Genomic DNA, 24,951 nt, shown 5'->3' with positions numbered 1-24,951 from the left:
GACTTTGGAGGAGAGAGGAGGGTGCGGCCGGGGTTAGGCTGCTGCAGAAGGCTAGACTTCTTGGACTACGAAAAGGACCCCCCCCACTCCCCGCCAACCCCGTTTCTCCCAGGAAGATGCTCCATCCCTTTCCCTTGCCGCTCTAGAGCAGGTCGAAGTTTCAAATTATTTATTCACTGAACATTTCATTCGTAGTGAAATGAGCATAGCTCAATAACAAGTGTTTCATAGAGAGATGGACGTATTCCGATCCCTTGTGTCCCAGACTTTCTCTGTCGTACTCCATGGTTTGCTCCTCCAGAAGGCCTTCGAAAGTGCAGCTTGGACCTTCAGGGATGGGGGTGGGGTCGGGGGTGGGAAAGGGAAGGGGCAAAAATGGGAGGGAGCCTGCTGCTCGGTCTGGGATTCCTTGGCACGGGCTGGAGGATGTACGACCAACATTCTTATAAAAGTTCCACTGGTCCTCTGGGGAGCTGACATGCTTTCTGAGGGAAGCCAAAAGGGCATCTGGCTGCCTCACACTCATCACTGGCGCCCTATGGCTTAGCTGCTCTTCAGCCTAAGACAGTGGTTTGATGCCTAGGGGGAGGGTCGCCTTGAAGTCTTGAGGGGCAGAGAGACTGTTGGGGGGAACTGCTTGGCATCTAGCTTATCCTTGTACTGCAGCTCCGGGGTAGCCAGGCGCTCACACTCCTCCTGGTCTTGGAGGCTCAGCCCACTTCGGAGCACATAACCCAAAACCTTACCTGACCCAAACTGGAAAGGGCGGAATCGCCGGTCAGTGATGTACTTGGGGTCTAAAGCCTCACCCCCCACCAGACAGTGTTTAGCCAGGGCTTCTCGGCGAGCCCGGAGCTCTGCCACAGCACTGTCCAGCCGGCTCTGGCCATATTGCTTTATCCGGGCCCATAGACTTCGGTTGAAATGAACATAGAGAGCCCAGTCCAGGTTGTTCCAGGCTCGTGCCCGGGCAGTCAGCTGCCTTTCCTCAGTGGTCAGTCCACCATCGTCAATGGTGCTTCTGTCCTGCCCACCTCCAGCCTGGGCGTTGTGCATAAAGCCTACCACATCATCTAGACCCCAGCACAGCGCATCTGCCAGCAGGACCAGTGACTCGTCAAAGTACTCGGCCACCAAGACCAGGTCAAAGACAGAGTCCAGCCAGGCCAGATTCCACTGGATGAAGGATGAAGACCCCAAATCTAAAGAGGCAGGGCTGGACATCTGGCTGTGACCATCAGCAACAGTGGGAACAGGATGGAAGAGAGCATTGGGATCCAGGGTGTGGGCTGGAGGGCCAGCGCCAGAAGGCAACTGGGGAGGGTTGGGGTCTCTGGAGACATGCGGATTCCCTCTCTTGGTCCTCATCTCTGGGGGGAAGGGGAGGCCAAAGTCAAACCATAGCAAGTTGCGTGCATAGTGGTCCCCCCGGGCCCCGGGTCGGTAGAAGGCTCGAGGATTGGCCAAGAAGGCAGCCAAGGATGGTGCTTTGCGGAAGGCCGATGATGTGGATTTATAGTAGGAGAAGGCAGAACGGGCCAGAGCCGCTGGGTCTCGGACAATGGAAAAGAAGAAGCTGTCAGAAGGCATGACCTGAAGTACCTGGGGAGGAGAGGAAGCGGGCATGGAGTGAACCAGGGAGGAAGAGACTAAGAGCAACCAGTGCACACCGGCCCCCCAGCCTCTTCCTGCCTCCTTCTGGCGGCTCTGCTGGGAACCCCCAGCTTCCTTCATTAGCTGCACAGAGCTTGGTAAGGTACTTGACATCTCCGAGACTCCATTTACATATCTGCAAAATGGGGACCATCATACCTTCCTTCCCAGACGATTATGGAGGTTACATGAGATAAGGATAGGAAGGAACCCGGAATATGGGGAGCTCCTAGAGAACATTTCCTCAGGGCTTTCTGTCTGCTTTGGTAACACTCTAGGAATCAAACCTTGTGTTCACTTGTCCAACAAAAACCTATAACATGTCTACTCTGGGATTCTTGGTCACAGCTCCAAGAAGGGAACTGGCTTCAGGCCTCCTCAGGAGGATCACTGGCAGCAAGTAGATAGCAACCATAATTCTATCTCAGATACAGGTGTCATGTGGGCAGGCCAAGCCCAGAATGGCTGAAAGTCAGGGCACTTGGGAGGCTCCTTGGCATCTTGGAAAGCAAGAGACATCCCTGAAATGGGCACTGGGGCGCCATGGCCACTCAGTAAGGAGCTGTTCTGAGTCTTGGGACATAAGATCCCACTTCTTGGCAAGAAGGAAGGTGGGCATTGGGCTGAGCCACACCCTAGTGTGGTCCGGCAGGCAGTTCCACACCAGAGTCCAGCTCTGGGACTCCCTGCAGGATTTCTGCATCTGAATGTGACTGTGGTCATTGACCGTGACTCCCTGACAAGTCCTCCAATCTGTTCGATGGATGTGGGCATGCCTGAAGGACAAGCCTGTGAACTGTGTGTCTTTGAAGGCATAGGGGAAGAGGGCAGAGAACAGTCCATGGCATCAGAGGGACCTGGAATAAAATTCCAATTCAGCCATTTACCAACTGGTGTAACTTTGGGCAGGTTATTGTACTTCTCAGAGCCTTTATTCCTCCATCAATAAATCTGGGTTAATACTCACTCTGAAGAATGTGGAAGTGCATGGAACATGGGAGGTAGGCAGTGAATGGTGGTGACAGTCATCCTAAACTCCAGAGACACCTGCCTCAGTGATTCCTCTCCTCGCTTTACTCTCAACAGTGCCCCTCACTGCCCGTTAGATCAGTTCGTGCTGCTGCTGCTTTCTTCAGCTCCAGCTCCAACAGGACTGTCTTTGCAGCCACCGCTGAAGTACTATCACTTATACACACACACATACACACACACCCCACCGCCACTGTGTCTCTGAGATGTTTTGCTCTGAGAACACCCGATATTTCCCTTACTACAAAGTGACGTCCATCCTTCGCTATAAAACCCACTTCTTGAGAAAAACCCCACCTCTTTTGATGAATATTCTCACCGCAGTTCCAAAAAACAAATACACATATGCACACACACGTGCAACAGAAGGCACTTTGGAGCAGCTGGGCCTGGGTTCAAATGCTAGTCTGCAGCTTTCTGTTAACAGAGGCCAGTCCCTTAGCCTTTCTGAGAGTGCATCTACTCATCTGTGTAGTGGGGACACATGCCTTCCTGGCAGGGTGATGATAAGATGACTACCCAGCACTCGACGTGTTCAGTGAAAGTTCTCTCTTTCCCTGGGTGTTTTCATTTGCCCATTGATTTTCCTCCTCCAAGAGCTCTCAGGTTCCTGTGTGTGTGTGCACGGATGACACGTGAGTGCGTGCACTTATCTCCCTATTTAGAAATGAGGCTAGGGGCAGGGAAGGGAGACTGGGACTGGGCTAGAGCTTGGCATATAGCTGATCCTCAGAATCTGGCAGACTTGGTGAAGGGAGTGAGAGGAAGATGGGTCCGAAGGCAGTGTCTGTGCAGGGACCCTGGTGGTGTCAGTGGGAGAGGCCAGGAAAGGCCAGCGGCACCTGGAGGGAGAGTTGGCAGAGCACTGATGCCAGCAGGCTAAATGGATCAAGGAAAGAGACTCTAGTAAATTCTAGATGGGAGAAGGCAGAACTTCAGGTGCTAGAAAATTCTGAGGCAGGGACAGCTGAAGAGAAGAGAACAGGACTCCCACCTTTGTGGGCCCCCCCAGCCCAACTTTTGGGTAAGGAGATGCCTGGGGTCTCCTCTCCTGGTGGTCTTGGCTACAGGCCCGAGCCCATTTCTCCCCAGTCCCTCCCACCCCCTCACACTCCTCACCTCTTTCAGGTTGAACCTCATGTGATGACAGAGAATGTGGAAAGGGGGCTGGGTGCCTCCACTCTGAGGCCGGTAGCCTTTGACCCGAGAGGCCTGGAAAAGTCTTGGGTAGCCAAACTGGTAGCGGGCAGGGAGGGCAAAGCGCAGCCCGTGTCGGTCCCCATAGCGGTGAAGCAGACTCAGCACAGAGCTGCTCCCGGATTTATGTGTCTTCAGGAACACAAGGTGCTGCCGAGGTGGACAGGATGGAGCAGCTGGTCCCAGGGATGAGGCCCAGGAATGTCGGAGCTGCAGCCCGGGTAGCCTGGGGAGAGACGGGAGGGGAAGTGTCCTGTCCCTCACCAGCAGGTGGATGGGTGTCTCGTGGAGCCAGAAAGGCATGGAGTGTCCTCTGAGTCCCCAAGAGTCACAGCCCCAGGTGGGACAGACAAGAGCACGTGGGGCATCTGGGGGCCGTTGGGACAAGATGGGAACTCACCTCCTCTGAAAGGGACCCCCCAAGAGCTGGAGGGCAAATCCAATGGTCATGAAGACTCCCAGAGCCACCCCTAGGCTCCGGGGCCCCCAGAGGCGCATGGTCCTGGTGGGAGACAGAACGCCCATGTGGCACAGGGGAGGGTGACACTAGAGAGGGACAGGGCAAGGGCCAGGCACAGAGGCAGAGACAGCTGGAGACCGCCGTGCAGCCGCGGAAGGCGCTCGTTCGAGTTCGGGGGTTCATTCCCCAGGCCTGCTCGCAGCCCTGGTTGAGTCTGCCCCCTGAGTTAGCAGATTTTTGCCTCCGTCAGCGTCTAGAAGGGAAATGAGGGGGAAGGAGGGGAATCTAAGGAGCGGGTAAGAGCCTTTGCTCGTGCTGCCGGGCAGCCACGACCTCATTGCAGGCAGGGGGGTGGGAGGGGAGCCCTCTCTACACCCAGAGCTTCCAGGTGCCCCATGACTGCGGCTCTGCTGTCAGCTGCAGCTCCCTCCAACCTCCAAGGACAGTTTTGCCCCAAGCCCCAGGGATTTGGAAGTGAAAGGGAGGAAGATCAGACCAGTCCACTCTTACCAGGGAGATGGACATCTCCAGGCCCCGGGCCACCTCCTCTGCCCCTCTGCCTGTGACAAATCTGGATGTGGCGCCCCCCCTCCCACCCCCGAGGCTGAGAGGGGAAGCCTTAAGGAGGGCCTGACGGGGCACACGGCTTAGAAACCCAGGGAAGTGAGACCGCAGGAGCGATTTTGTAAGGAGTAAGAGTAGACCGGCTCATTTAAGCTCAGGCATCCTTTCCCTCGCACGGCGGCGCGCGCGGGCAGACCCCAGTGTGTGAGAGCGGCCTGGGGGGTGTAGGGTTGCTTACGAAGCCCAGATCTCAGCCATAACCCCCTCCGCCAAAACACACCCCCGTTCCCACTTTCCAATCCCAGCAGTGCACTCAGAGGGGATTGAGAGGGTGGGGCTGGGGAGAGAAACTCTGTGACACAAAGATAACAAGACAAGAAAAGTGGACGCTGAGCTTTGGAATTCCTTCTCAGGCCCCAGCTTCCCAATCAATTGGGAGTCCGGACCTGCCCCTTCATTCCAACCCACAGCCACTGGCCGCAGTCCGTCTTTCAAACAAGCCCTGACAGCCCCCTTCCAGGATGAGCCCAAAGCGACCCCAGGCAGAGAACGCACACTTGCTACCCAGAGACCTGCCCCCTCTGGCATCACCCCCTGGTTTCCTCCCCCAACCCAGCCCCAGGGTCCTGACCGGCACCGCGCCCCCGCCCATGCTTAAATTTCTTGTCTTCCTTCCATCCATCTCTGTCTCCTCCCATTACCTCCAATTCCAGCCCTCGGACCCCTCCAGCTTTGGGGATTGCTCAGTCTGTTGCCAGCCCTGGGTTGGCTCCCTCTGGGGTTCTCTGTGAAACCCCTCATGACTCCTCCCATCAATTCTAGGGTCCTTCCACTGATCTAGGCCTCAGCTTCGCTTGCCGACTCACCAGGCCACCTGAGGAGCAGCTGGGAAATCGGGGTCTGGCCCTCCCGCCTGCCCCAGCCACCGCCCGGTTCCTCGCTCAGCTCAACTTTCCCCATAAACTTTCTCAGCGCCCAGGCTCCTCCCCCTCCCTCCCTTTGTCCCGCCAGTCCGTGCAGCTGATTCGGCTTTGACCGAATTCGGCGTCTCTGGGTCTCTCCTTCCCCGCATCTTTCCTTCTCTTTCAGGGCACCCAGCCTGCCCTTAGAAGACACTTCTACCCTCCTTTCGCTGTTGTACTTTTTCTTTCAGCTTTCTGCAGAACAGAAGACTCATTCAGGCGACTGAAAGAAAAAAGAAAAGACGGTAACAGAGTTGAAAGCAGACATTATCGAGGATATGACAAGGTAGCCAGAGGAACCTTCACAGAGAAGAAGGAGGTGGGGGCCGAGGGGGCCCACCCACCCTGAAGGCAGAGAGCAGTAGTATGGTGATATTAATGATGCCTTGGGTCCAAAAGTTTTGCTAGTCTCCAGAATTCTCCCCATTTTGCAGATAGGTATTCAGACCCAGAGGGTGGACAGCTTGCCCAATTCAATCCCAGGGGACAGGTTTCAAGGAGGCAGAAAATGAACTGCTGGTCACAGAGACTCTGGGGCTAAAGGTACAGAAAGTCACACACCGAGTCCAACAAATTAGCCATTTATTTTACAGAATAAACACTGAGTTGAACACTGAAACATGAAATGGGGATACTTGTGAAGGATGTGGATGGCAGAGACCATGAAATGCGGGTTTTTTTGATATTTTAGTTTAAGAAAGTGATACTGAAAAACTCAACAGAATCCAGCCCCATAGATCCTGACATCCTAGTCCCCTGCCCTGCACCCCATAAGCGCCCAGCTTTGTCTATTTCTGAGTTTCTGAGACCGGGTGCCCCACCCACCCCACTCTCAACTTCTTTCAAACCCCACCCCACCAACTGCAACTCTGAAACTCCTCCCTTTCTCCCTGTTGGGGCTCACCAACAACCTAACCATAGAGGCTGGGTTGGAGAGACCATACCTCCTTCCTAAATAAATACCCCCCCAGCCCTTCCTCCCCAGATACCAAATGAAAAAATAAATATTGTGAACACCCACCCCCCAACCCACCAATGGAAATCTCCTGGATTTGGGGCCCCAGCCATTCACCCAAAACGTCCCTCTCTACCCTCTCTGCAGCCGCCTTCGACTCCTCTCCCGACCCAGCTGATGGGGGAGAGGGGAAGGGCCATGAACCCTTCCGATGCCAGGGCACCCCTCCCCTGTTATCGAGGTCCAAGCAGGGCTAGGGCTAAGAGGAAGAGAATGAGGAGGGGTTGTGTGTGAAAACCAACAGACGTCCCTCCAGTCCTGCTCCGGTCCTGGCTGTGGCGGATAATGACACCTCCTCCTTTGCCCCCAGCACCTTCCCTTCGAGGAGGGCGAGGAGCTCGCGCTGGGGGGGCCACAGCTGCTGCGCCAGCCATCCAGTCATCTGCATAGTGTTGTCCCTCTCCAGAGCCGCTAGCGTCCTCTGGAAGGAGGGGGAGGATCGGAAACAGGGATGGTGAAGGGAAGTAGCGTGAGAAGGTGCAAGAAACAGCCAAAGGCAAGGAGGAAAAGAACTCGACACAGAAACAGTGAAAGGTTGGGGCAGGGGCAGGCAGGATGAGAGGAGGGAGAAAGTGAGTGACAGGAAGGCGAAGAGAGAGATCAGACAGACATGGAAATAAGGCAACGAGACACAGGAAGAGACGAGACAGAGACAAAAAAGAGCGACAGATGGGGAGAGAGGATAAACAGGAAAAGACAGAGAAAACAGACAACAGAAGCAGCGAGCAGACGGAAAGAGGAGTGGGGGAGGAGAGACAAAGAGAGACGGTGGGAGTGAGGGGAAAAAATGTATGTCAGTGCCTTGCATCTCTGGCAAATTCTACTTTGGGGAGCCAGCCCCGTGGCACCCGCACCCCACTTCCCTGCCCCCAGACTCTTCCCACAGCCCACCCTCGGGAGCTTCCCATCGCTCTGTAAGAATATTTTGGTGTCTCCCCCAAGGGACCGTGAAATCAAGGGTAGAGATCTTCTCCTTGGTCTTCCACTCCCTACCTTTGAGGTAAGCGCTCAATACAGGCGTGTGAACTGCGTGAGTGAACGAATGAATGGTAACTGAGACACGAGGGGAGGGACAACAGACGCAGGGGGCGGGGCTGCGGGTTGGCCTGAGTCCAATCGCGGAAAGCGGGGCGGAGCGAGGTCCTCGCGGCGTCCGCGGGTCTCACCCCAGTCCTCCAGCTCCAGGTCGCGTCCCAGGGCGGCCGCTTTCATCCTGGTTGTGGTGGCCCGAGCTGCAGCCGCCGCCTCCGCGTCTGGAGGTCGGGGCTTGAGGCTTCTGCATCCAGCTCTGGGTTGTCGAGCTTCCCGGCCTGGAAGCCGACCACGGGCGACAAGTACCTGCGAGCAGAGCAGCCCCGGAGGCTCCCGCCCCACCCCGCCCCAGGAGTCAGCCTCGCCCGCCCGCGCCCCCGCAGCCCACCGCCCGGCTCTCACCGGCCCGGTCCAGCTCCGGTCCAGCAAGGCGCCGCCTCCTGCGAGAGGTCCGCCGCCACGCGGGGGTCCCCGCACACAGTCTGGGGCAGCCCGGCCCAGATGCCCCTCACCCGGCCCAGACGCTCGCGGAGCTCCCACACCTGGACGTAAAGAGAGCCGGCCGGGCAGAGATGGAGCGCGCGCCCCTGTCCCCCGCGCTTGCGCCCCTGCCGCGGCCACCCGCCACTCACCAGCCGGGGCAGGCTAGCGCCTGCAGCCGTCGTCGGCCGCTCCTCCTCCGCCGCCGCCGCCGCGGACCAGAAGCGACCCACCTCCTCCCTTGGGGCTGGGGCACGGCGGGCGCGAGCCCGCGCTGGCTGGGGGCTCCCGCATTCCTGGAATACCTTCGGCACCGGGAAGAGACCCCACACACAGTCATCCCGCGGTAAAACCCACACCCCAACACGCCAAACGTCCTTGATACCCCAGTTTATCCAGAGACCCTACAGTGTCTCCCTAACACCCCACACTGTCCTCCCACCCCAGGGCCTCCCCTCTATGCTTCTCCCTCCTGTCAACTCCCTCCCCTCCCGCCAACTCCCAATCTGACACTCTCACCCTTCCTGTGGCCCCTGTACCTGGGCTGACACCCCTACACTGTTCTCCTGCAAATGCATCAAGCCTTCTGAGATCTTCACCCCGATGGACTGGGCTGCCAGCTCAAAAGAAAAGGGGCCTTGGATCTTGTCGGCTAGGAACAGGAGACCATCTTGAAAGAGGGTAAGACGGAGAAAGGGTTAAATGAGGGGCTGTACAGGGAGATAGATACTCACTGAAGTGGGATGTTCCCACAGATCCTGACCCAGGCCTTGGAGGGGAGCTGCGGATCTTAGATTGGGGGGAGGACTGACATGAGAAGAGCCCCCCTCATCCTCTCCACTCAGCACTGCTGAACACTCCCTCCCCAGTCCACCCTGCCCACCCCACACAGACAGCCATCTCAGGCTGTCCTGAATCCCCTCACCCAGATAGGGCCCCCAGTCAGGATCCAGTCCTTGGCTGCCGATACAGCCATAGGCCACGTTGAGGCAGAAGCCCCGGCAGGGTGGCAGCGAGGGCACCCCCCGGCAAAGGGGGCAGCCTGTCAGACGCATCACAGCCCGCTTGCAGCCTTCGGACAGCGGCATCTGGGAGCAGAGAGCAGGGCTGTGTCATCCACAAACACTTGGCTGCCCTCAGCCAAGCCTGGTGCTGGGCACAGAGAGAAATCAAATACCCCATCCCACCTTTCCTAGGCTCTAAGTGTGAAGCTGGATGTGAATCTCTAGGGTTGATGACCCCACGCAGCAGCAGGAGTGACCCCAGGACTGCGCCAGATCTGAGGAGGGAGGCTTCTAGGGGCCGGGCTGCACATCCTGCTTCTTGGGAGAAATGGACCAGAGGGGCAGTGAGGGGCCTGAGAATAGGTTCAAGGACAAGAGTGAGCCCATCATGGTTGAGAGGAGAATGAGGATACAGGAAGTAAGGCTGGGAGGCCAAGGAAAGAATGGGCAGTCGAGAGGGCCTTGAAGCCCAAGCCAGGAATCTGGCCTCTAGGAGGGAGCCACGGAGGGGCCCTGGAGAAAACCAGGGGGGCCAATGGGCCAATCTCAGAGAGGCTATGGAGATGAGCAGGTCCTGAGAGGCTGGCAGAGGGTAAGAGTCATCAGAGGGCAGAAGAGGGTCAGAGGTGGGAAGAGTCATGGGTCATGACACAAGAAAGACTCCAGTCTTCCTGATTTACCCAGGATGCCAGGGTTTCATGGCTGATAAGGGAAGGCCAGGCCTCTCCTGCCAGCTGACACCTGACTCTTCTTCACGGGGCCTTTCCCACTTCCTCTCCCTCCCTGGGCCCCACCCATACTCAAGGCCCTTCTAACCTTAAGTGTTTCGCTGACCACATTTCTTCCAGTCTCCAGGCCCTGGACAAAGGCCCGGGCCGCCACCAGGGCCCGGGTTATCTGGAGGAAGGGAAAGGGGAGAAAAACCACCAGACTGTTGAAGGTCAGTCAACACTGGGGCCAAGAGACCGCACCAAAGGGATGAGCAGTGGGGATAAGGTTTGCAGGTTATCTTGGGGTGATTAGGAATGTCAGGTGGTTCCGGGAGGCAGGTTCAAGAAGATCAACGAATTCAGAGTCTGGCAGGACCAAGGGGAACTGGGCTTGGGAAGAAGTGGAAGGGTTACATTTTACAGGACTTGGAGATAGAGGGACTTATATTGGAACAAATGCTGAACCTGAAGCCAGGAGACCTGGGTGTGAAGCCTAGCTCCACCCCTTACTGGCTGTGAGACCTTAACCTCTTCAAGGTTCAGTCTTCTCATCTGTAAAATAGGAATGTGAACATCTACTTCATAGAGTTATGACAATTAAATGAGATACTATAAGTGAAAATCCTTTAATAGTGTTGAACCAGCGTTCAGTACAGTCACAACTCACACTCACACTACACAGCTGAACCAGAGGAAGTCAAGATATTGGGAATAGGGATGAGTTGTCAGAAAGGGGGGGCAGGGAGCAAAAGCAGATGAGTGGGTGAGCCACTAGGATGAGACTAGGACACAGAATTGGGGGGCAGGGCTCCAGTCAAAGGAAACAAGGAGAGCTGGGTCAGGCAGAGGTGACTGGGGCGACTGGGGCATGAAAAGGGGGTCACTGAGTTGGAGGTGAGTGGTACACAGTTCAGAGGTCACTAGGTCAAAGGTGGCTGAAGCTCAGGCCTTGGGGCCCCTCACCTGCAGGCGGAGGCGGCGGGGTGAGTCCCCAAAAGGCTTCAGAGAGTCATCAGCAGAAGAGGCCAGTCGTGTGAGGCAGAACAGGTAGTCGGGGGAGAAGATGTACTGTGGGTGCAGCAGGGGGAACATTTTCTCCAGGAGCTGAGCCCAGAAATCCACCAAGGCATCATCTAACCCCTCACCGGACCTCTCATAGTAGTCCCGTAGCCGAGAGAACAGACCACTGAACAAGGGGGTGTGCTGGGTATACAGGCGGCCGAAGGAGCGGTGGAAGAGCATGGACAGGGAGTGCTCGGCTGAGGAGAGCATCTCCCGAAAAACCTCTGTGGCAAGTGCAGAAAAAGAGGTGTGAGGTGGGATGAAGCCAGAGAAGGGTGGAAAAGTAAAAAGGCAGAGGCAAGAAGAAATGGGCATGGGGAGAAAAAAGAAAAGACAAGTGAGTTAGAAATTAAGCAACCCTTAGCGGTCTGGGCAGACTGGGGGTGGGGGGGTGGGGCAGGACCCTGTGAGAGCATAGGGTGGGGATGTGGGGGCTAAACCAGGGCTGGAGTGCCTTTGGGATGAGTCAGGAGTAGGTACAGGATGCTTGTGGGGGTCATGAGCTCAGAGAGAAGGTATAAAGCCAGGTTTGGGGGTGCCAGGTCCTCACCATCAAATTTTCTGTGTCGGGCAGCCAGTGTGTGAACCAAGAAGGAACCATTCTCCTCCACCAGGCCTCGGAAGGTGGCCTCAGTTTCCCAGGTCAGCCTCTGCTCTATCTCACTGGAACAGCAAGTGTACTCCTGAGGACAAATCCGGAGGTGTTCACCTAGACAGAGGAGACACGAAGGAAAGGTGGAAAGTGATGTCATGAAATTCCTTCCTTCTCCTGCCCATCTCTGGGGGCCATCCTTTCTCTTCCAGCTGTCTGGTTTCTTTTCTATTGTCTGCCACCTCATTCCTACCTGGTCCTACCCCCTCCTTATTGTCCCCTCACCCATCCCAAGTTCACTGCCTTTAGGCATGGGATCAAATAGGAGTGGGTCAATTTAGTGATCAGAGGGTCCTCAGGTAGCCTGCCTAACATCACACACTCCAGGCCTCTAAGGACATACAGATGGTTTCAATGGGAAGAATGGGGTTTGGAGGGGTGGGGTTATCTGGTAAGAAAGCAAGTATTATCATACAAGGGACTCATGGAAATAGCGAGGGAAACAAATTAGGCTGTGAAGAAAAAAACACAGAGGGGTTGCTAATTATTAGAAAGGGATTCCTGGGGTGAGGGTGGAGTAAGAGAGCTGTTATGTGAAGGGGAGTGTTATTGTGATCCTGATAAAGAAGTTCCGGAGGAGAATACACATTATTACCGTGAGAGGAAAAGATTATTATAACGGCCACTCTGAAAGGGAAGAGAGTTATTGTGAGATGGGGAGGACCGGCCCCCGCCCCCTCCCTCGCCCCCAATTCTCTAGTCTCCCTCTTTCTCCTCACCTGAGATCAGGGCGGGAGGGAGTACGCTTAAGCTATATCCCCGGGCCCCCAGAATCTGCCGGGTCTCAGTGCAACTCCGGGTGACCTTTGCCTCGATACCGGGTCCAGGACCAGGACCGGGACAGAGGGGCAACAGCAGAAGCAGAAGAGAGCGCAGCGCGTACATAGCTGCTGCTGCCACCTTGGGACCGCAAAGTGGGTCGTAAGGAGGAAAGAAGAGCCGCCCGAACTCAAAAAGCCGGTTCTCTGCCACAGGACTGTCCCGCCGGCCAGAGAAAGAGCGCGACCTCCGAAAAGTGGACCGGGACCACGATCGCTGGACCAAGGCGGCATCTGCCGAGACAATGGGAGCGGGGAGCCGGGCAGGAGGCGGGGCCCGGGGCGGGGCCCCGCCAATAATGGTAAGGAGCCGAGTTTAGGGGCGGGGTCAAGGAGAAATGAAGCCAATGTACTGGGGAAGCTCGGCCGCGGGGCGGGACTCGGCAGGACTAGGAGGTTAGGGGAGGGGTGTGGTCTTCCTCTGAGGCGTGGCTATCTACATCTAAAGGCGGGGCCTAGGTGGAACCCAGCCTATGGTAGTTGAGAAGCCAGATTAAAGGAGTTACTACTAGGGCAGTGTGAAGCCCAGCCAATAGAGGGGGAATTTGGGGGCCGGGCTGGGGCGGAGCCAGGAGGAGCCGAGTTAAAGCAGGTGGCCAGCGCGCGGGAGCCCACGTGATACGGCTGCAATCTAGAGAGCTCGTGGCCGCACGAGGCTGCTGGAGTGGCGTGGCTAGAACGTGGTGAGCACGAGCTGGCACACGCTCAAGTCTCGCGACAACTTGCAACCCTAGGACGAGCCGTTGGGCTCGCGCCTGCGCACGACAGGCTTCGCGCCTTCCCGCGTTTTTCTGGATTCGTCTGCCACCCAAAGGGACGGGGGCGTGACCACAGGAACTAAAGGGACCCGAGACGGTGACTTCTCCTCAACGCTGCTCGGCCAGAAGTCGCTGTCCCGGGCTGTCACAGTGAGGCTCCCCTTTCACCCAGGCGTTCCCCGTCCCCCGCTCTCCAGTCCTGAGAGAAGACCCTCCCTCCCCCATGGCTTCTTCCACAGAGGCCAGGAATCCCAGCCCCGGAAGACAGATAATCACTCGAGCGGTTAGACGGCTCTGTAACCCAAATAAACTAGCCCAGGCTGGGCTACAGAGCCTCTCTTCTGGAGAAGTGGAGAACGAGAGCTTTCCGTGACTCCTTCAGCGTTTCCGGCCCGGTTTTGATGGCGCCTCCAGCCCCAAATCGTTAAGCGCGTCCCAGTCTGGTCCTTGTCGGGGGCAGGTTCTAACGTTGCAGGAATGGAAGTTTATGTGCCTTTGTAGGGGGATGGGGGGTTATTTTCTTGTTTTTCTTGTCTTTTGTTTGCCCCGTGGGAGCTGGTTCCGTTTCACATGATTCTCTCCTCTGAATTGTGGGGAGAGAAGGGTGTGTTAAACTACCCTGGTGTGTGCCTTGGTCGACGCTTGGGGAGCACCTTCAAACCCAAGGATGGCGTTGGGACGGTGGCGTCTTTAACTTCCTGATGCCTTGGGTCAGGACCCTCTCGGTTGTTTTTTAGGCTTTTTTTTTTTTTAATTGACGTATTTTTAAAAAAAAACTTGTGCCAATCTCTGCTGTACAGCAAAGTGACTCAGTTATACACAGACATGCATTTTATTTTTGCTGTGGATTATTTTTGAAGTCTTTAAAAAATAATTCGTTATATATTTTTGGCTGGGCCTTCGTTTCTGCCAAGGCTTTTCTCTAGTTGTCGCGAGTAGGCGCTACTTTTTAGTTGCGGTACCAAGGCTTCTCATTGCGGTGGCTTCTTTTGTTGGGGAGCACAGGCCCTAGGCCAAGTGGGCTTTAGTAGTTGCGGCTCCTGGGATCTAGAGCACAGGTTCCTTAATTGTGGCGCATGGGCTTAGCTGCCCAACAGCATGTGGGGTCTTCCTGGACCAGGGATGGAACCCATGCCACCTGCACTGGCTGGCGGATTCTTTATCACTGAGCTACCAGGGAAGCCCCATTTTAAAAGTGTTTATTGGTAACAGTATTGCTTCTGTTTTATGTTTTGGTTTTTTGGCTGGGAGGCATGTGGTATCTTAGGTCCCTGACCAGGGATAGAACCGCTGCCCGCCCACCCCTGACCCCCATCGGCAGGTGAAGTTTTAACCACTGGACCCGGCGGGAAAGTCCAAAACATACACATTAAAAATTTTTTTTTATTCTTTTCCTTTATGGTTTATCTATAAAGCTGTGCTTTTCTGTTTTTTTTTTTAATTGACGTATAGTTGATCTACAGTGTATTATCCCTCTAATTTTGCGCCCCCTACCCCCACTCCCTGAGTTCCAGAGCCATTCCCATGTAAAGAAGGGGGATCGTTGGAGCTGGGAATGGAGACGTGGTGGGTCAGGACGCCTTCCTCCCTTTTCCCTTTTTCCCGAAGCTGGACCACCATGCCCACCCTTCGGTCGTCGTCCTCCCGGTACCACAGCTCCTCCTCCCCGAGCAGCACGTCCTCGCCGCTGCGCAGAGCGGTAGCGGGTGGACGGAGGAGCGTGTCTGCTGCTTCTAGTTCTTCTGTGTCTGTCGCTATGCCCTGCGATGACGGGGACTCGAAGCAGACTTCAGAGGGGTGAGTGGAGTTGGTGAGAAATGCGTCGTCCTCAGGTTTTTCCCATTTTCATTTTCCAAACGAGCAAACTGGCAACACATGTGTGACTGTGAAACGCTAGGAGATGCTGTGCTGGTTCAGAACTGTGACCCACGCCTGCCGCCAGCTCTGCTGGGTGCCTTTCTGCTGCCCTAGGTGTTGGAAGCCTCGAGAATAATCCATCCTGTTATAAATCCATCATCCATCTTGTCTAAACTTTTCTTGAACACGTTTGTATGTTCAACAGGGGCAGCCTCTGGTAAGGGCCCAGACATGGGGGAAAGGGAAAAGAGTTCTTTATTTGGTGCCAGAAAACTAGTATATCCTTTTTAGTTGGTGTCCTGTAATTCCTTCATTTAGGGTTATAGAAACAAGTCATCACCTGTTAGCATTTATGAGCTTATTCTGTGACAGTTATAAGAGTACATCCTGGGTTAAAAAAATTGTTTTTTTAATTTTTCCAGAAAAAAAAAGTCTCATACAAGGTCTAATTTATCCCCTGGTAATTTTTTTTTTATTGAGGTATAGTTGATGCATGATATTATATAAGTTTCAGATATACAGCATAATGATTCACTATTTTTAAAGTTTATATTTCAGTTATAAATATATCTCCTGGTAATTTTAATTAGTCTCTTGTAAATCATTGTGCTGTTTAGGACCAGGTTATATATATTTTGTACATTTTAATCAGTAAGAGGTGAATTTGTTTTAAGGGCTGAAATTTAACACCAGGCACATATTAATCTCCTGTTTGTGTATTAGTATTAATCAAACACGATTTCCTGACCCATGCTAATTTTTCTCTGCACAGCAGTTATCCCCCTGACTGCCTACGTGAATATTTTTTTTTTTTATTGTGGATATTAGGAAAGAGTTTGGAGAAGGAAATGGCAACCCACTCCAGTGTTCTTGCCTAGAGAATCCTGTGGGCAGAGGAGCCTGGTGGGCTGCTGTCCATAGGGTCACACAGAGTAGGACACGACTGAAGCGACTTAGCAGCAGCAGCAGGAAAGAGTTGTGCTTCATCTCCCTCAGTGCCTCATTCTTCATTTCCAATGCTTTCTTTAAGTGAAAGTTTTCCTTTAAGACATTGTCTCTACTTCCTGGCAACAGTCAGCTCATCTCTCCTTAAAATCTGAATATATTTTTCTCATGGAGAGGGGTGTATAGTTAGAGAAATTATAATTCATTTATCCTTTTATATATAGGGACTAGGGTGTTGTATTTAAGCAGAACCACACTCCTTCATAGGGATAGTGAATCTTTGTCAGCTGGTGAAGGCAGTGATTTCGAAGACAGCTTGAGACGAAATGGGAAGAAGAGAGCAGCAAAACGTCAACTCAAACCAACCCCAGTGAGTCAGTTTTGTTTTTGAACCTGGTCTGGGAGGCAGCTAAAGAAAACCTAGAAGAGGCTCAGGTGACATGCTTGATGAAAGGACAGGGCTTAAACAGTATTAAGGGACAGGAGTAGAAAGAAGGCAGATTTTGAAGAGCAGAGAATACAGTATTAGGGTATAGAGGAACAGGAATGGAGTTAAGGAACTTTTAAAAGGAGATAAGGCTAGAAATAATAAAGTTTACAATATAAAAATCCTTGATTTCTAAGCTGAGACAGTAACTCAAACTCTGCTGTGGAATTAGCAGCTTAAGCCTAACTGTGATTTTGATGAGAGTAAGTGTTAATGTCACTTTTACTTTTTAAAAACATTCATGATTTCTTATTACTAACTAGGCAAAACTTCCAAAGAAGAGGTCCCAAACAGTACGTGCTAATGGTCAGAAAGAGTCAGAGCCACCAGCCAGTGATCTCTTTGATGCTGTGAAAGGTGCCAAAAGTGACATGCAGGTAAAACAGAGTATCTCACGCTGGTGGAGTGATAAGAACAGATGCTACAAACTTGATTTAGTGAACATAACTGGTATCAAGAGAGGCAGATTAGGCCACAGGGTGAATCCGTAGAGTGATGTAAGGGAGATCTTGCATGAGGGGGAATGTTCCTTTCCTAACACTATCACAGATGAGGGTAGGTCTTGCCTTTATTGATTGATGGGAGGGGCAAGGAAAGGCATTGGATAATTTAGAGAAGCAGTTTGGATTGGGGTGGCAACGTGTTCACCCCTGTCACTTTTAGCTCCACTTTGACAATTATACCTATCCACTCTGCCTGTGTCTCCTTTAATAAGAGAGATTGATTCATATTTATTGTCAGTACTGATATTTTTCAATTTATTTCTACCATCTTAAGTGGTTTCACTTTATCTTGCCTTTTCTGTTTCTCTTTCCTCTTCTCTTTTTTCCTTTTGAATGTTTTATCTCATACAAGAACCTAAGCACATTTTAATTCCAGTTAGACCTTACAGTTTACATACTGTTTGGGTTTTTTTTTTTTGGCAGTGCCAAATGACTTTCGGGATCTTAGTTCCCTGACCAGGGACTGAACCCGTGCCCCATACAGTGGAAGTGCAGAATCCTAATGACTGGACTGCCAGGGAAGTCCCCTTACATGCTGTTTGTTGTACAGTGTTTTAGTTCTGTCCTGTCCTTCTCTTCCAAGTAGACATCATTGTTTTAAATAATGTTTGTTTATACTTATCTACATTTTAATCATTTTTTGTTCATCATTTCTTTTAAAAAATATTTATTTGACTGTGCTGGCTCTTAGTTGTGGCTCTCAGGATCTTCAATCTTCATTGCAGTATGCAAACTCTTAGTTGCATCATTTCCTTTCAAATCAGAAATCTTCCACACAGAATCATTCTCTTGCTGTCCAAAGTTTTATGTTTTAAAATTTCTTTTAGATAGAGTTTATTAACAAACTCATTGTTTGCTTGTATAAATGTCTTTTACCCTTGTTCTCAAAAGGTTGCTGGGTATCAAATTCTAAGATGACTTTTCTTTCGGCACATTAAAAAGATTATTCCACTGCCTTCTAACTTCCTGTATTGCTATTGAACATCAGCAATCAGTCTAAGTGCTGTCTAATGCAACAGTCTCTAATGCTGGAGATGTCTGTATCACTGTTGTCTGGTACAGTATTCCACCAGCCACATATGGATTTTTGATATGTGGCTGGTGTGACTGAGGAACTACATTTTTAATGTTTGATTTAATTTAATAACCATATACAGCTGGGACTGTTTTTGTGCACATCTAACTTGTAAGTGCTTTTGTTTGTAAATGTTAAATGCATGTCCTTTGTAAGTAATTTTTTTTACTTTAACAGTTTTCAAGACTGTTTTGCTTTTGTGTTTTTATGTATTATCAGATGTTCAGAGGTATAAACTTTTCTTTTCATGCTTGAGGTCAGTTAGGTTCCAGGCTCTGAGGACTGGTGTCTTTTGACAACTATGCAGAATTCTTTTTCAATGTTGCCTCTTTCTCATTCTGTTAATCCCCTTCTGGAATTCAATTAGACATCATTAGAAATTCTTGCTCTTTTCCATGTCTTAATAACTTTTTTCCTTATTTTTATTTGTCTCTCTGGGCTATATTAAGTCTTTGACTTAATTTTCTACTTCACTCATGTTGTGCTGTATCCAATCTGTTTTTAATCCATTCATTGAAATTTCAAATTTTATTTATTATATCATGCACTTCTACACATTTTTTTGACCCCTTTCCAAAGTTAATTGTTCTTTCTTGTATTTTCAAGCTTCTCTTTTATTTAATCATGGAAATAATAATTTTATAATCTGTGGTAACTTCAGTGTTTGAAGCCTGTGAGTGTAATTCTGTCTGTTTTTCGGCTAGTTGTTAGTTTTAGTGCTTGTTTCTTTGTTGGGGTCTTTGTTGCTGGGTGCAGGCTTTCTCTAGTGGTGGCAAGCAGAGGCTGCTCTCTAGTTGCAGTGCGCAGGCTTTTCATTGTGGTGCCTTCTCTGGTTGCAGAGCACGGGCCGTGGAGTGCAGGTTTCTGTAGTTGTGGCATGCATAGGTTTATTCGCCCCATGGCATGTGGAATATTCCCAGACTAGGGACTGAATCCGTGTCCCCTGCATTGGCAGGTGGATTCTTAACCACTGGACCACCAGGGAAGTCTGAAGAATCACTTTTAATTAAATTCTGATTGAAATTATTTTGATTTTATTGGTAAGGTGGATCTGGACTGCAAATCCAGATGTGAGGACTGGCTTATGGTTATGAATTCTGAAGGAAGAATTCTTTTTTTCTTCTACCCCACACTAAGGTCATAACAAGCTAGTTGTCTTGCTTCCCTTCAGACCTGTAAATCTATTTCTCATTCTTGCTTTCATGAAGGTATGCCTCTTTGCAGGAGCCTCCTTTTGGACTACTCTCTTTGGAAGCCCTTTAGCCTTTGTCTCCTGTGCTCTACATTCTATGCATCCATCTGGACAGAAAGTTAGGGTTCCCGGGGTTTAGTAGACCCTCAGCAAAAGTCAGCTTGCTTATCTCCCAGAATTGCTACCTTCACTTCCGTTTTTGGTTTTATGGGATTCTACCTTTCATTCTTGTTTAGTAGTGCATCATTTCAAAAGATGTTTTTAATATTTTAATCAGAAGTTTAGATGTTTCAGTTAGGAAGCTTATACAGAATTTCTAGTCTATCATATTGCCAGAAATAGAAATTACCCACACTGTTTTCCTAGTCTTTGGTTGATGAGTGGCTGGATAGCTACAAGCAAGACCAGGATGCAGCGTTCCTGGAGCTCGTTAACTTTTTCATCCGGTCTTGTGGATGTAAAGGTGAGGAAACTACCCTTTTCTAACCCCCAGCCTTTCTCATAAAACTTTTTCTTTGTGAATATGAGTAGGATTAGGCATTCCTAAAAAGAGAGGGTAAAGTGTAAGAAAAGTTTCCTTTATTTAACTAGTATCAACTACACTGTTGATTGGTAAACAGGGAAGTGATCCAGTAATGGAATGTATTGGTTTGGAGACAGAATCCTTTGGAGAAAAATAAACATACTAAAGTGATGATGTTTACAGATTTGGACCATCAGACCTTTCTTTCCTCTAAATAATCTTTTCTTATCCCTTATTTCTAAGCCATTTCATCTCATATTTCTCTACTGAAACTGTGGCCCCAGGTCCCCAAAGGCCATGACCTAATTTACTGGGGCAGATAGTCTTATAAGACTGCAGGTTGTATTATAAGGACCTGGCATAGTTTTCTTGCTTTCTTTTTGTTTGGAATATTTCTTTTTAACTGTAGTTTTCTGCTGTTTGATTCCCTGGGGTTTTCTAGACAGGTTGCCTTATATCAGATATTCCAGTTAGATGGTAGCACATTTATGACTAGGATTCTGGTCTTCTGATTCCCCACCTGAGCTCTTTTCAGTATATTTTTAAGATCATCTTCAAATGTTTATGTAAATGGTCATGGTATCTGTTATTTCCCTTCTAAGTATCTCATCTCCATTCCTCAGGCACTGTGACCCCTGAGATGTTCAAGAAGATGTCTAACTCAGAGATCATCCGGCACCTAACTGAACAGTTTAATGAGGTGGAGGAAGACTATCCAGGATTCTCTAGCCACCGTTATTGCAAAATACAAGGCCCATTACCCTCTTCTTTTCGATTCTGGGAAATAGGATAGCTTTTGGAAGGAGGGATTTAATCTCTTGGGAGCAAAAGGGACCTATACACATTATCCGAATATGCCTACAGAGTTGAGAATAAGATATATATTTTTTTACTATATGGTTGGGTTTTGACATCCAGTCTCTGTGACTCTATGGATCTGGTAGTAACTCTCCCATCTTTTTCATGAACTCTTCTTTAGGATTCAGGAGACTATCCTCTGACAGCTTCAGGCCCATCCTGGAAGAAGTTCCAGGGAAGCTTCTGTGAATTTGTGAGGACATTGGTCTACCAGTGCCAGTACGGCCTCCTCTACGATGGCTTCCCCATGGACAACCTCATCTCCCTGCTCACTGGCCTCTCAGACTCCCAGGTCCGTGCCTTCCGTCACACCAGCACCCTGGCTGGTAAGCAGTCACTGTTAACTCTGTAAGTGTTCTCATGGGGGTTGGTAGAACTTCCCTCTGTTCTCTAGTCCTGGGTCATCTTTCCTGCCTGCATTCTAGCTGTTTACTTCAGGGTCATGCTTATTTTGTCCTGAACCTTCATCCAGTTTCTCACTAGTGGGATTGTTAAAAGGGGTGGATCACAGTGACAGTTTCCAGCTTTAACATGTTTCTCAGAGCTCACTGAGAACAGGCTAAGGATTAAAAGCAGCCCAAAAGAGGGAGAGAAAAAGCCCACTCCAGAACAGTGAGTCTTAGGATTTTAGGGTCACCCTGCTCTAGCTTTTCTTTTTCACTGCTCCTTTTTCCTTCTTTTTTGAACATACCATCCCTCCTCTGACTTAATTATTTTCTTACCTTGTTTTTACTGACTCAAAGCCATGAAGCTGATGACCTCCCTGGTAAGAGTTGCCCTCCAGCTGAGTCTGCACAAGGACAACAATCAGCGTCAGTACGAGGCTGAACGGAACAAGGGGCCGGGACAGAGAGCGCCTGAGCGCCTCGAGAGCCTGCTGGAGAAACGCAGAGAGGTGAGCTGTTTCCCTGCCTCCTGCTCCGCTCCCGCGCTTCCATCACAGCTGCTTATCACACCGCCTTATCAGCCCCCAAGCTTCTCTCTCCCAGGCAAGCTTTCAGACTGTGATGATGGAGTTTGGCAGTAGTTTAATAGACCCATCCTGTTAGAGGTCATTGTATGTTCAGCTTGTTTCTGGGATTTGGGCTCAAGAGAGCATTTCTAGTTAGAGTAAATTTTAAAAGTTCTCTGTAATTCCACTTTTGCTCGGTTTCTATTGTCTGCGTTCATTATCACAAGTATTTAAGTGTTGTGCCTGCATCTTGTGCAAGGAATTAAGCATTGACTTTCATCTCAAGTGTATGGTATGCAGGAGTGCTGGGAGGCCAACTGCTGGTGGAGGAGGCCAAGTTTTCAAGGAATGGAAAGGACACAGGCCTGTCGTTCACTCCTGGATTTAAATTCTGTTCCAGTTAGCTACTAGCTCCATGGCCTTATGTAACCTCTAAGCTTCAGCGTCCTTTCTTTTCAAAAGGAGGTAATTGTTTTTGTGATGACTAAATGAGACGAGTAAATTGCCTACCCAGGCACATAGTAGGTACTTGCTTTGATTCCTTTTAAACCTGAAGACCACCACCAGAGGACATAACCCCCAGCAAAATCTCTTACACTGTGTAAACCTTCAAACAGCTGTGTATGTCATGAAACTTAACACTGATTTTCCCCTTACTTCTCCAGAGTATCTGAGACCTCCCCAGCTATGAGGTTGGCAGGACTCACCATGTCTAACTGTGCCAACTGACTGTTTTCCAGCTCTCATCAAAGATCTCTTCCATGCTAAATCATTAGAGGAGGGAATGTTCTACTTCCCGGATTCTCTTTTGCTATTTTCACTGTCAGTGTGATCTTAAACAGTATATGTATTAAGTCTGTCTCAAATCTTATATACACTCGTGTGATTGTTTTATTGGGACTTCTCTGGCTCTTGCTTCATCAGTTGTAGTTTTACTTTTCTGTCTTTAATTTCTCCCTCCCCAATGGTTTCCTCTTTCCAGTTATAACTGTATATAAGCGTTTGAATCTATCCTTAATCCTTCTCTATCAGTTACTCCATTTCTATCCTTTTAGTATTTCCTTCCTTCCTTAATATCCAGCTGAATCCTTTTTGCTACCTAGCTTCTATACCCATTTTTTCCTTTCCAATTTTTCTCTCCAAACCAGTAACTTCTTAATCCCTATAGCCAATGGCCTTTTATCAGTCTCCCTTTTTGACTTAACGTAAAATTTGGTATTGATAGACCCACCTTTCTTCCTTTCCTCTCTTTGCCTTTTTCTTTAATTTTGAAAATATTCAAATGTTCAAAAAGATATATTGGTAGAATGAACACAACATATGAACTATCTAGATTTAACAACTATTATTTCGTTCAATCACTCAGTCGTATATTTCACTATACTTCATCTACTTTTTTTTCCCTGGTATTTTTTACTAAATTGTGGATGTGTATGTGTGTGCTCAGTCATGTCCGATTCTTTGCGACCCCATGGACTGTAGCCCTCCAGGCTCCTCTGTCCATGGAATTCTCCAGGCAAGAATACTGGAGCCGGCTTCCATTTCTTAACGTCAGGGCATCTTCCCAACCCAGAGATCGAACCGCATCTCTTGCACCTCCTGAATTGGCAGGCAGATTCTTTACCACTAGTGCCACCTGGGGATATTTTAACCTAAAGATTTGAATATGTCCTCTAAAAAAACATGTTCCTGTATTATACTGTTTTCCTATCCAAAAACATTAACAGTGATTCCCTAATATTTTCTAATCCCAACTCCCATTTAAAAATTTCCATTTGTCCCCAAAATGCCTTTTCAGTTCAGTTGCTCGGTCATGTCCAACTCTTTGCAGCCCTATGGACTGCAGCACTCCAGACTTCTCCATCACCAACTCTCAGAGTTTGCTCAAACTCATGACCATCAAGTCAGTGATGCCATCCAACCATCTCATCCTCTGTTGTCCCCTTCTCCTTTCTTCAGTCTTTCCCAGCATCAGGGTCTTTTCCAGTGAGTCAGTTCTTTGTATCAGGTGGCCACAGTATTGGAGTTTCAGCTTCAGCATCAGTCCTTCCAATGAACACTCAGGACTGATCTCCTTTAGGATGGACTGGTTGGATCTTCTTGCAGTTCAAGGGACTCTCAATAGTCTTCTCCAACACCACAGTTAAAAAGCATCAATTCTTTGGCGCTCAGCTTTCATTATAATCCAACTCTCATATCCATACATGACTACTGGAAAAACTATAGCTTTGACTAGATGGACCTTTGTTGGCAAAGTAATGTCTCTGCTTTTTAATATGCTGTATAGGTTGGTCATAGCTAGTCTTCCAAGGAGCAAGCATCTTTTAATTTCATGGCTGCAGTCACCATCTGCAGTGATTTTGGAGCCCAAGAAAATAAAATCTCTCACTGTTTCCATGTCTTTTATATCTGGTTAATTCCAGCCAGACTGTGGCTTAGTTAAGGATTGTGCATTTCATTTGGTCTTTTGTGTTTCTTAAGTCTCTTTTAATCTTGTACAGAACCTCTGCCCCGGCCTCCACTTTCCCCTCAGGATATTGATTTATTGAGTTGGGTCAGTTGTCTTCAAGAATGTCACCTTGCAATTCTGCTTCCCTGTTACCTGTTAGGGTAACAGGTAACATCTAGTCTAGCGTTTCTCAACAATGCCATTTAGGAGGCTGTCCTGGCATTGTTTCAGCAGATGTGCTCAATTGTGTCCAACTCCTTGTAACACCATGGATTGTAGCCTCCCAGACTTCTCTGTCCATGGGATTTTTCAGGCAAGAATACTGGAGTGGGTTGCCATTTCCTCCCCCAGGGGATCGTCCCATCCCAGGGATCAAAGCCACAGCATCCCTGGCCTGTATCCACTAGGTGGCGGTAGTACCCAGGTCGTAATAAACAAAACTGTCTTCAGACTTTGCTAAAGTCCTGTGGGAACCCCAAACTGAGAATCACTATTCTAATTGCTTTGGCATAGTCATTTATAGATGTTTTTCTGGAACTCTCTTGCTTTTTCCATGATCCAGCAGATGTTGGCAATTTGATCTCTGGTTCCTCTGCCTTTTCTAAAACCAGCTTGAACATCTGGAAGTTCACGGTTCATGTATTGCTGAAGCCTGGCTTGGAGAATTTTGAGCATTACTTTACTAGCGTGTGAGATGAGTGCAATTGTGTGGTA

The 24,951-nt window shown here is 49.9% G+C and overlaps 3 protein-coding genes across 7 annotated transcripts in view; 1 reads left to right on the top strand and 2 right to left on the bottom strand.

The window, feature by feature from the left end:
- Positions 1–127: 127 nt before the first annotated feature.
- Positions 128–5,873, bottom strand: GAL3ST4 (galactose-3-O-sulfotransferase 4). Its single transcript, XM_005893146.2, has 4 exons — positions 5,770–5,873; positions 4,280–4,592; positions 3,802–4,105; positions 128–1,602 (listed from the first exon to the last, which is right to left on the bottom strand). The coding sequence occupies exons 2-4, from the start codon at positions 4,402–4,404 to the stop codon at positions 580–582; spliced, it is 1,452 nt and encodes a 483-aa protein (XP_005893208.1). The 5' UTR covers positions 4,405–4,592; positions 5,770–5,873; the 3' UTR covers positions 128–579.
- Positions 5,874–6,917: 1,044 nt separating this feature from the next.
- Positions 6,918–12,933, bottom strand: GPC2 (glypican 2). Its single transcript, XM_070362490.1, is given in 11 exon segments — positions 6,918–7,301; positions 8,047–8,112; positions 8,115–8,218; positions 8,315–8,454; positions 8,545–8,697; positions 8,932–9,062; positions 9,318–9,480; positions 10,213–10,293; positions 11,070–11,392; positions 11,719–11,877; positions 12,540–12,933. Coding segments are annotated over 11 exon segments (1,734 nt in total). The 5' UTR covers positions 12,706–12,933; the 3' UTR covers positions 6,918–7,053.
- Positions 12,934–13,321: 388 nt separating this feature from the next.
- The window catches only part of STAG3 (STAG3 cohesin complex component), a 30,846-nt gene continuing 19,216 nt past the window's right edge, over positions 13,322–24,951 (top strand). For 4 of the 5 annotated variants that reach the window (XM_070362156.1, XM_070362155.1, XM_070362154.1 and 1 more), the window contains exons 1-7: positions 14,780–15,193; positions 16,466–16,568; positions 16,949–17,062; positions 19,822–19,918; positions 20,602–20,678; positions 20,958–21,162; positions 21,580–21,731. In XM_070362156.1, the coding sequence (XP_070218257.1) occupies positions 14,952–15,193; positions 16,466–16,568; positions 16,949–17,062; positions 19,822–19,918; positions 20,602–20,678; positions 20,958–21,162; positions 21,580–21,731 (990 nt within the window). In that variant the 5' untranslated portion in view covers positions 14,780–14,951. Of the gene's footprint in view, positions 13,547–14,779; positions 15,194–16,465; positions 16,569–16,948; positions 17,063–19,821; positions 19,919–20,601; positions 20,679–20,957; positions 21,163–21,579; positions 21,732–24,951 lie in introns of those variants that run through there. The other variant, XM_070362158.1, reaches the window with a different exon arrangement.

The sequence above is a fragment of the Bos mutus genome, chromosome 25 (genome assembly GCF_027580195.1).
Source record: "Bos mutus isolate GX-2022 chromosome 25, NWIPB_WYAK_1.1, whole genome shotgun sequence".
Taxonomy (NCBI): domain Eukaryota; kingdom Metazoa; phylum Chordata; class Mammalia; order Artiodactyla; family Bovidae; genus Bos; species Bos mutus.
The sequence above is the reverse complement of the archived record's forward strand: the minus strand, read 5'-3'. Positions and strand labels throughout refer to the sequence as shown.